Source organism: Apodemus sylvaticus, chromosome 11, assembly GCF_947179515.1.
Source record: "Apodemus sylvaticus chromosome 11, mApoSyl1.1, whole genome shotgun sequence".
NCBI classification, from domain to species: domain Eukaryota; kingdom Metazoa; phylum Chordata; class Mammalia; order Rodentia; family Muridae; genus Apodemus; species Apodemus sylvaticus.
In genome coordinates, this window is record NC_067482.1 from 21,663,212 (window position 1) to 21,674,169 (window position 10,958).

At 33.8% G+C, this 10,958-nt stretch overlaps 1 protein-coding gene across 1 annotated transcript; it reads left to right on the plus strand.

Moving 5' to 3' along the window:
* Positions 1-3,971: 3,971 nt before the first annotated feature.
* Csn2 (casein beta) lies at positions 3,972-10,612 on the plus strand. Its single transcript, XM_052198690.1, has 9 exons — positions 3,972-4,018; positions 5,218-5,280; positions 6,004-6,021; positions 6,138-6,158; positions 7,100-7,123; positions 7,209-7,250; positions 8,479-9,006; positions 9,589-9,632; positions 10,529-10,612. Exons 2-8 carry the CDS (start codon positions 5,230-5,232, stop codon positions 9,592-9,594), a joined length of 690 nt encoding a protein of 229 aa, XP_052054650.1. The 5' UTR covers positions 3,972-4,018; positions 5,218-5,229; the 3' UTR covers positions 9,595-9,632; positions 10,529-10,612.
* The last annotated feature ends 346 nt before the right edge of the window (positions 10,613-10,958 follow it).

The window sequence follows — 10,958 nt, forward strand, 5'->3', positions numbered from 1 at the left end:
CTGGGTTGATGTACTTTGCTTCTTATACAATTGTGGTCTACAGTTTACCTTACTCAAAGCATCAACTTTATTTTAAGCTTGTAGTTTTTCTATTTTTCACTGGGAAACTCTGTTATTCTAGTATATTATTCACTCTTTCCTTGATCATGATTTTCTAATTTTCTGGTTTAGACCAATCTATAAGTATATTGGTTAAAACAATTTAAAGTTGGTGAGAGAGTCTCAAGGAAATACTGCATCTATTGCACAAGATGTAAAGCATTTTGCTGAGAAAATAAAAGGAAGTATTGCATGGGTAAGGCATGCTCACTTCTGTATTAATTTCTTAGAAATCATATATTGTTGCCAGGCATTGCCAATAATGGGAGCTAGGATACACAGGGAAGCCAAATGTTTCGTAAATTGGCTTAGGACTTTGGAAAATTTTCAGCATTTTCTTTCCTAGATGCTCTCTAACTTAGAATGTCCACAAACTTAAAGTGAATTCAATTGGGAAAAACAAGGAAAAAGAAAAACAGAAAGCAACAATTCACCATATGGAAGCCATTGGCTCTGCTTTCTCAATTGCTATAACACAGACTTGCCTCCTGTGAGTGTCACTGTCTACCTCACGTTTAAGTAGGATGTCAATGTGATATCTGTTCAGAAAATTAATAGGTCACATTTAAATAGTTTTTATTTAAAGAGAAATTATATTTTCTAGACAGAGAGTAGTAGGGAGAAGCATTATAAATGACCAGCATCCAACAAAAAGAGCTAAATACTTTTATGAATATCAGCCATTGCATACACATTAGAATTTGAGACCCATGGCCTGTAACAAGCCACATAATTTGAGACCTCCTTCAGCTCCTTTAGCTTTTCCTATGGTAATTCTGCCAATATCCTATTGCTTATGTAGATTTCAGTTTTGTTTCTTGTCACTGTATTTTTGTAAAGCTTTTTCTCACTGGAAGTAAAAAGAGAGAAGGAAAAACATAAAAGGAAAAAGTGTCTATGTGAATGTTTGTTTAAATAAATTTTTGCTAAGATAATATGCTCCCTAGAAATAGTCATGATATAAATGTCTTTCTCCTGGGTATCTTCTAAGCACCCCTACGGTCTAGAGAACATGTCATGTTCTTAACACTACAAAGTTCTTAGCTTATCACTGTCTGTCCCATTTCAAATCTTGTCTAGATAAATTGCTTGAAATAGTTTAGATATTTGTTCCTCACATCCAAGTCTCTGGTCTCTCCATATGTATTCTAGAATTCGGTTTTACCCTCAGATCAACCCAGTCTTCATCTGTATCCGAATTCTGCCCAGAAATCATGATTCTGCATCTTATATCCCTCTCTTACCACCATAGGACATTGACCAATTATCACTTCTCTGTCTATTGCACTGTATTACAGGTTTATTAAAATAATCATTGTTCTTCATAAGTAGGTTTTCCTGCCTACTTTCCGATGAAGAGTCCAACTGACCTACTTAGGTTTTTTTTTTTTTCTTTTTTTTTTTTAGCTGCAGCATGTGGGAAATAACTGAAACTCTTGAAATAACATATTTAATTGGACTGTCTCTTTTCCCATGGACTATGGTTATACTTCATGCAGTGTTCATGAAAGACAAAGATTAGGACCTAGTCATAACTCAGATATTACCTTCTTTCTAATGTTGAAGTTTTGTTAGCTTGGTCATATTATAAAGAATGATTAAATGATACTTTTTTATCTTCAGTTTCTACAGTTTTATCCTAACACACACATTGCATTCTTTAATCCACTCTTTCCCTCCTCTCTTAGTAAGTCTCAAATATTCTGTATAGTTTGTACTCTTTTTATTGTGACTTTGAGCCAGCAAAACTCACACATTTATTGTTAATCCTTTGCTGTGTTCCTGAAGCTTCCCTTAAGTGGCCTCTTTTCTTTTAACCTACGGTTCTTTCCTGTTCCCATTACCTTGCTGTGATTCTGGATGTCCTTCTACATGGTATCTATCTCGTGGTTGTCAATATCCTACTCTAAATTTCTCAGTGCACCAAAGCTCATTAAAAAGAGCATCTGCATGCATTTATTAGAGAAAGTGATGGGGTTTCAATGGCATTGACATTCAATTCTATCATGTAGTTTGATCATATTCATTGGCCATATCCCTTTCCAATCCCTTATTTCCTGCCAGCCACCTTCTCTTCACCTTATCATCTCCCTTCCAATTTGTCAATTAACTCACCATTTCCAGTCTAATATCTGCTCCCCACAACCTTGATTTTTTTCAAGACAGTTTCTCTATAGCAAGTCTGACTGTTTGGAAACTCACTTTGCAGAACAGGTGAGCACTGAGATTTGCCTGCCTCTGCCACCCACATGCTGGGATTAAAGGCCTGCACCACCACGCCCAGCTCATGTTTTTGAGTCTTGATTTGTAGCACATCTGACATTTCAATCTCCCAGACAGGCATAGACCATCCTTTCTTCCATTCAAGTTCCTTAGCACTCCTCCCTTCTTAAAGTCATTTAAATATTTTTCTTTGACTCCAATAACAACTTTGTATAAGCACATCTTTTAACTGATCACTGGGTTTATATACATGTTTCAAAATCCAAAATATTTTATAAAACTTTTTGATTTTAAATATTTCCATGGTTTAGTGAATAGTATTAAACAAATATTTGTGATTTGATTATATCAAATGTCTACCACAGTAGTTTATACCCTTTATGGGTCCTCAGAGATGTTATATTGTGACAGTTATTAATCTCAAAATTCTACCTATGCTTTATGATCTATCTAAACTAACAAACATCACTACCCTCAACAAATATGTATTATTCTTTATTAGACATAATAAATTGTATTTGTTGATATAAAAATACTACATATAAATTTGATTTTTCACAACAGAATCCCAGAAGAGTTAAAGTATGGGTTATGGAACTTACATGTGACCAAATAGAAATCAGCTGCAGTGAAACAAATGTGGAGTAGGTATGATAACTTTACTATTAAATATAGCAAGACTCAACAAGGTATACAGCCCTATAGTGTCTTCATTTTGAAACTGTTACTAATAAGAAAAAAAGAGCAACCTCAATTTGCTTTGCAAAAACCATGACAAGATAATGATTATAATGTATTTAGTAGTTGTTCCACAGAGCACTAAAATGAAAAAAAAGTCTGTAATCACTATTGTGACCATCATAACTGAAGGAGAAAAAAATAACTGATGTTAAGTAAACAAATTTCTATGGCTATTTTCAGTAAAAGAGCAGAAAGAAAGGAGAGAGAGACAGAGAGAGACAGAGACAGAGAGACAGTGAGTAATACCTTTACTGATGTTGTTTGTAGAACCCTGAGTCCTTATATACTTTAGCAAACAATTAGATTCATCCTCAGTGTGTTTTGCAAACTTTTTATCACAGATTCATAGTTTTATCTTTTCCACCAACCTTACAGATTTCTTTTCTGATTTGTTCTATTACTATGTAAAAATACATCCCCCCTGAGTACTGAATATTAGTTTTTATTTTTCCCAAATCTTGTGAACAGGCAGGGACAATCAATAATTTGCTACACATGACTAAGCTATCTTAGCATTATTGAGTCCTTAGTGGTCTGGTTAAGATGAAATCCTGGTCTCTGTAAAGCTCTGTGTATCTCTGATGTCTCTATATCATTGCCACATAACTGAAGTTAAAGCCCCCTCACCACCTGGCTGGGGAGAGGGCTGAGAACTGTGTACTAGGCTGGAAGAACATGCAGATATGTTAAATTATTGGATGATTGCCTTTCCTGGATAAGTTCTTTCACCAGGTTCTGAATGGCTGCCTTGTTTAATGCACCCCAGAATTTCCTGGGAAAGACAACAGAAAGAAATCATTTTTCTAACCACATGGACTTCTTGGAATTAAAGGGACTTTTCAAATATTTTACAAACCACAAAATTAGCATGTCATTAAGTGCAGTATATAAACAGTCACAGAGTCTGATAGACCATCATCCTCTCCTCAGCTTCACCTCCTGTCCTCTGCTAAAGGTAAGAACTTCAGACGTAAACTTGAAATATTGTTTTCATTATTTGTTTCAAATACATACCATATTATATTATAGAAAGAATATATTTGCTTAAAGTATAAGTTTTTGAAATTAGATACTTTAAAAATGATGACATTGTTTTAAAGGATAGGCTTTAAGAAGTCAGAAATGCCTAGAAAAAATGGTACAAATTATAATGATTACTGGCTTCATAAAAATGGGAAAAAGTAGTTAAAAATCCACACAAAGCCAGTGATTATTATAAAGGGGAGACTAAAAGTTACCTCCTAAGTAAGCGATCTTATTTGATTTGATGCAAGAAGATTATAACCATAAAACTTGTTCAGGGGTTTGAAATTCTTGATCTATCTCATAGTATTACCAGAAATATTAGAAACCATATGAAAAAGGGAAACAAAGTCCTCGATTTTCTTAAAAAATAAATTCTAGAACAATCAGAATTGACTTAGAAGCAGTGATCATGGAAGTGAGATGATTTTAAAGAACTGTGGCTTAGAGTATAACAATAATGTTCTGGTTTAAAACTGGTGTATAAAATGCTAAGGATTAAATATAAGAACTACAGTGAGATTCTCCCCTCACTTAAAATATACAAAGATATAATTTTCTTTTAAACTAGGATGATTGAAGTATATGGAGACCCATGGAGGAGACTTTAGACAGAGAAGAGCTGATCATGAATAATACAACATCATCAGAAAAAAACCCAAAAAATAAAATCACTTCTTTTCACTAATAGGATAATTTTCTGCCTTCGAGCACTAGAAAGGATGCTTTATAACTATTTAAATTTTTAGTGTTTATGCTGTGATTACTCACAAACAGCAAAACAGCAAATACACATTGTCTACCAGTTCACTTTAGAAGTGAGGCTCCACAGACCTGAGATATTAATATTTTGTTCACTGTCTAGTCAACTGTAAGAGCTCTGCTGTTTTTAATAAATGGATTGTAAAATGTTTTGATAGTTATGAGTTCTTCAGAGCTTTTGTAAGGCATTCCTACAACTGTTAACAAAAGAGAGTTAACACAAAAGAATGGAGAAAGCTGTGAACTGAAGACCACTGATGCTGTGGCTGAAGTCTGAGAGTAGTGTTTTAGTAATAGTATTTAAGGACCAGAGTAGATTTTGACTTGTTAATTGACTAATCTGTTACTAATTCTTCACTTCATTCACAGGACTTTACAGCCATGAAGGTCTTCATCCTCTCCTGCCTTGTGGCACTTGCTCTTGCAAGCGAGGTGTGTAAAGAAGTCTCCTAAGTAATTAAAATGTAGAGAAGGATTTGCTTACTTACACGCAGTAACAGCAGTGATAAACTTAATGTGTAACCAACAGAGAGTTTGGGATCTGTTGATTTAACCATAACTTCTTTGAGACTCACACAGTGTCTCAAAGTTCTGGTAGCATCTCCAAGCTGAAACAAATGCTTACTGCATTGTTATATCACAAACTCTCTAACAACAACAACAAAAACAAAAATAAGAAATGAAACAAGACAATTAAAATACATTAAATAGAAATGACTTCACAAAAATAGACTCACATGTGCAACTTGAGTATCTCATTCTGATGATAAAGTGTCTGAATCTCTTTAGATGAGCAGGTCATGCCTTACTGTGCCTCTCCAAAGAGATATTCAGAGGAGGAAACATAATCAAGAAATGTGGCCACGCTATGAGTAGTCGTAGGCATAATCAAAAAGTATTTAGTGAAAATTAAAGTAACTTTTGCCAGTCATCAAAGATTATGTACACATTTATATAATATAGTAATGTACCAATACAAATTTAGTAAAAGATCAAAGAGATTGTAAATACAAGTTTTCAAGATTATGAAAGCCATATATATTTTTTTTAAATTTCTGAAATAAATAAAAGACATGAAAATCAAATGGAAAGTATGTTTAGTAACAAATATATAGTAACTAATAATGTTTTTTGGTTGTTTGTTTGCTTTTACAGAAGGGTGTGTCCTCTGAGGTAAGAGTTTTTATTGAGACAAATTTCCAACTCTAAAATTACTACATTTTTAATGATATTGAAGTCTTAATTGGATCTATAATTTAAGATATATATGTTTGTATTTTTCTTTACAGACTGATAGTGTTTCCAGTGAGGTAAGACAATTGTCTCTCAGAGGCAGTAAATGCCATCTTTCTGTTGAGTTAGATCGTGTTACTTACACTCTAACATATGCTTCTTACGTAAATATCATTGACATGGCATTAGGGGCAGAAAAATATCTGGATAGCTTCAGGTTCAATCACCATTAGTTTCTTGTATCAAATGTCATTACTGCCTCTTCAATTCCTCTTTATTTTAGAAGCTCACAATCTCATTCACTGTTATGAGTTCTCCCTAATCTGGCCTGGATTATTAATATCTCTGTGTGCCTTTGGCACTCATTGGCAAGAGCTATAGTCCCAACTAAAGGCAAATGCCAGTAGAAATGTCATGCTCACTCTGCAGTAGACTGGCTTGCAGAAGGACATATTTAGATATTAAAGTAGTCATTTGCATAAATAAGAATCAACAGGATACAATGAATTCCTTCATTTACCTGAGAGTACCACATAGATGTCTTTACCTTGAAATACTTATCATTTGTTTATTATTTTCTCTTCACAATGCTACAAATACCTCAGAAGAAGTAGTCATTTCTCATGGTTTATTGGAAGCCTAGCATATTAGCAAGTGATTAAGATAATATATTGTCATTAGTCTGTATTTCAGTTATGTTTGTGCATTTTGACTTAATGGAATTTAAAGATCATTTGTAGACACAGAAAGAATTAGCATTGTTTAGATATCTCTTTGTATACCTTGCTCACTAATTTATTTTTCTCTCTTGACTGCACTTAATTTTTTTGTATACAGTAGTCCTTATACAATATGTTTTAAATAATTTAAATATAAGTTTCATCAATTTTCCCATTAGCAACCTAAGATAACTTACTAAATACCTTAATTTTCATTATGAATTGAAAAATGCTCCTTGTTCACTAAAACCTCATGATTTATTTATTCATTCATTTATTTGTTTTTTACTTTTCTGAAGGAATCTGTTGGACATCTCAATGAGGTAAAGCCATTTGTATTTTATTTACATGCTTTATTTTTGAAGATGAAATGTTTGAGATTTTTAATGTATTATTTATTTCTGGCAGAAACTTCAGTACGTGAATCTCATGGGACAGCTGCAGGCAGAGGTAAACTACTCATCAAGAATTCATGTCTAGAAAGGGCATGCAGGCATCAGTACATCTTCTCCATCATGACTGCAGTTACTAGTGGCGTTATTTGTTCTTAATAATGAACATAGCTTTTCTCCAGTAGAAATCATGTTCCTTTTATTTTCTAAGTGAACATGTCAATGAAAGGACACATTGACCATGTTGCACTGAACTGACCACCTACCGGATGCAGAATCTTTCTGATTAGTCTCTTTGTAGTATATTTATTTCACTTCTTGGCCAAAAAACTTTCTTAAGTACTTCTCATGCATGAAGTTAACTGGCTTTCAGTAGAGTCAATGGTAATTTTTTTGTGCATATTTTGTTTTATGATGACATTTATATATATTTTTTTGTTTACATGGTCTTAAGGGCATTTTTTAGTCCACAAAAACAGGAGTGAGATATGGAGCAACTGCTTAACCTGTGACATAATGTAGTAGAGCATGCCTTCAAATTATTGGTTGTCTGAATATCATCACATCCCAGGAGCATACCACACTTCTAGCCACGCACTCAATGGGGTATAATGGAAGATAATTATTTAACTTAGTTTTCTTTTCCCAGTAAACTGTTTGTTGCACACACTATATTTTCAAATCAAACTAAAAATTGATATCCCACCACACCTTTTAAAATTAATTCTATTAAACAATTGGTTCTATTATCAACCCATAAAGTATGAGAAATCAATGCTCTCTCATTCCAAAGTGTATAGGTACCAATGTAGAAAGGGCTTGGGATAAAGTGAAAAGATTTTGAAAAATCTTGAACATCAGTTTTATTTTACACTATCATTTGTCCACGAGTCATATAGGTTTGGAGAAACCCCTTAAGAACACTTTACTTATTCTTCATGTGACCCTAGACAACGCTTTCTTACTTTGTGTATCTTTAAAAACGACAACAACAACAACAAACCCCAAAAGCCAAAGCCTTGCTTGCTCTGTACCCCAAGATTGCCTAGAACTTGCTTTTTATTTCAGGTTGTTCTCAAAGTAATAGCAATTCTCCTGCATCAGGCTTCAACCTTCTACATTTAGATGCATTAGCCACTGTTTTCAGCTAGGCCAAGGTAGATTTTTAAGCAAATGGAGGATTTTGTAGGTGTTCATTCTTTTGCTTATCATTGGGTAAAAGATGATTAATTAGTCAAGAATGTTGATTTTGCTGAATTGTGAACTAAAGTTTCTTTACTTTCTAGGATGTGCTCCAGGCTACTAAAGCTCACCCCAGCATCCAGTCACAATCCCAGGGCTTTCCATCCACCCAGACCATCTCTTGCAATCCCATCCCACAAAACATCCAGCCTATTGCTCAACCCCCTGTGGTGCCATCTTTTGGGCCTGCCATTTCTCCTGAACTGGAATCCTTCCTTAAAGCTAAAGCCACCACCTTTCCCAAGCACAAGCAGATGCCCTTCCTTAACTCTGAAACTGTGCTCAGCCTCTTTAACTCTCAAATCCCCAGCCTTACTGGTCTTGCCAATCTGCACCTTCCTCAGTCTCTGGTCCAGCTCCTGGCACAGATTGTGCAGGCTTTTCCTCAGTCTCCCGTGGTTTCTTCTCACTCCCAGCTGTCTCTTCCTCAGTCCAAAGTTCTGTACCTTCTTCAGCAAGTAGCACCCTTCCTTCAACAAGATATGTCCGTCCAAGACTTTGTGCAGTCCCTAGAATTTCTGCTTAACCCCACCGGTCCATTCCCTGCCACTCAACAACTTCATTCCGTTTCTGTAAGTTTAAATTTTCTTCCTTTTAATTCCCCTCAATATATATTGAGGAAACAGGACATAGAGGAATACAGGAATATTAGAGGAAACAGGAGCTCTAGCTTGAAAGAATAGATATATAGCTCATTAACAAATAGATGATCCACGGGGTTAGCTCTAAAACAGAAACACCTGGAGATCTTGATTTCAACCTAATTCCCAGGGCCTTCTGTCCAGTTACTCACAGATTCTGATATAGCCAGTTATCTAGGTAAAAATAATTGCATGTTGATGACAGATAATTACAAGAACAGTGATTTATTTGGTACATTTGGGATTCTGACATGCAGAGTATTAAGCTAGATGAATCCACAATTAAATCTGCCAATCTTACTTAGATTTTGGTAACAAAATTTTCTTTTGAAGAGTTCTAAAATTTGCTTGAGTTTATATATTATTCTCATAGTGCAGTTTACTTGTACTCTTGACTCCACATGGAGTCAAAAGATTGCAGTGTTTCATTTGCTATGTTGAACACACTTTAGGCAAGTGTTAGACTACGAGAGAGAAAATGCATATTTATTTATTTGTATGTTTCCATTTAAGGTCTAAGAGGATTTCCAGGTTATTTTCTCCTCCTCATTTTTTTGGTAAGTTCCTGGAAACTAAAGAGTAGAATGATAATTACCATGTTTTATGTCTTTTTATATATCATTTTCCTATTTAGACACAGCAGAGTAGGAAATTTCATCAGAGTTCACTTACTCCTATGGTTTCTCTGGTTGAATGCTTCTCACAAACATGACACTGGACAAAATTTATATTTCAATTAAATTTCATTTTATTTGTTTGCCACTGGTATAGATCTGTCTCTTTCCAAAAGCCTTTATCTTTACATCTCATATTATCATGCTGTGAAACAAAAGCAGAAACGAAGTCTTCTTATATTTTTTGTGAAAATAGTTTTGTTTTTGTTACAGGTCAATTTTCATTTCACTGTGTACTGTGGGTCTCATAAATTTTATATTTACTGCATTTAATATTTTTCTTTTATTCATGAGTCAAAAATAAGCTACCCAGTCCAGGTATTTAGAGGTACAACAAGGCAGAGAATATAGCTTTGAGATTCTAAACTATAAAACATCTCAGCACTGAAGAAAGATTATATATTCTGCAAAAATTTCTCATGAGCTGATGTGGCATTGAATAGGGATTTATATGTTACCAAGGAGAGGATCAATAGAGCATAATTGTAAAATAATTGGTTTTAATGGTGAGAGACAAATTAATACAACATAGCATTTCTCAACCTGTGTGTCAGGACCCCTTTGGGGTTAAATGACTTTTTCACAAGGTAGCATATCAGATATTTATATTATGATTTATAACAGTAGCAAAATTATATCTATGAAGTAACAATAAAATGAAAAAGTATATAATTTTATGATTGGGGGTCACCACAACATGAACAAGTATAGCAGCATCATAAATGTTGACAACCACTGATTTAATACAACAGAACTGATTCTACATCTTTCTTTTACAGAATTGACTGAAACTGGAAATGTACAAACCTTTTCATCTTTGGATCATGCTACAAAATGATATATTTCTGAATTAATTTACATGGAAAAAAGAAATTTTACTATTTTATTTATTCTATGTATTATATGGTATTCATTTGAATTTGACCCAAGGACTCTATTTGCTTCTCAATTATATTACACATAATACTTAAATGTTCAAGATGGAGTTGAAAATGCAAGTCAATAATGTATACAAAATACTTTGTGAATAATTGGATTTACTGTTATTTAAGAATCTATTTCCTTTCCAGTCATTTCAATAAAATAATCCTTTAGGCATAATTAAGTTGTCTTGTCTTTATTATACTTTTCTAAACATTCTAAAGATTATTCAATTTTCATGTAAGCTTACAATGGACATTAAAATTTATCATATAATTATCTACTGGG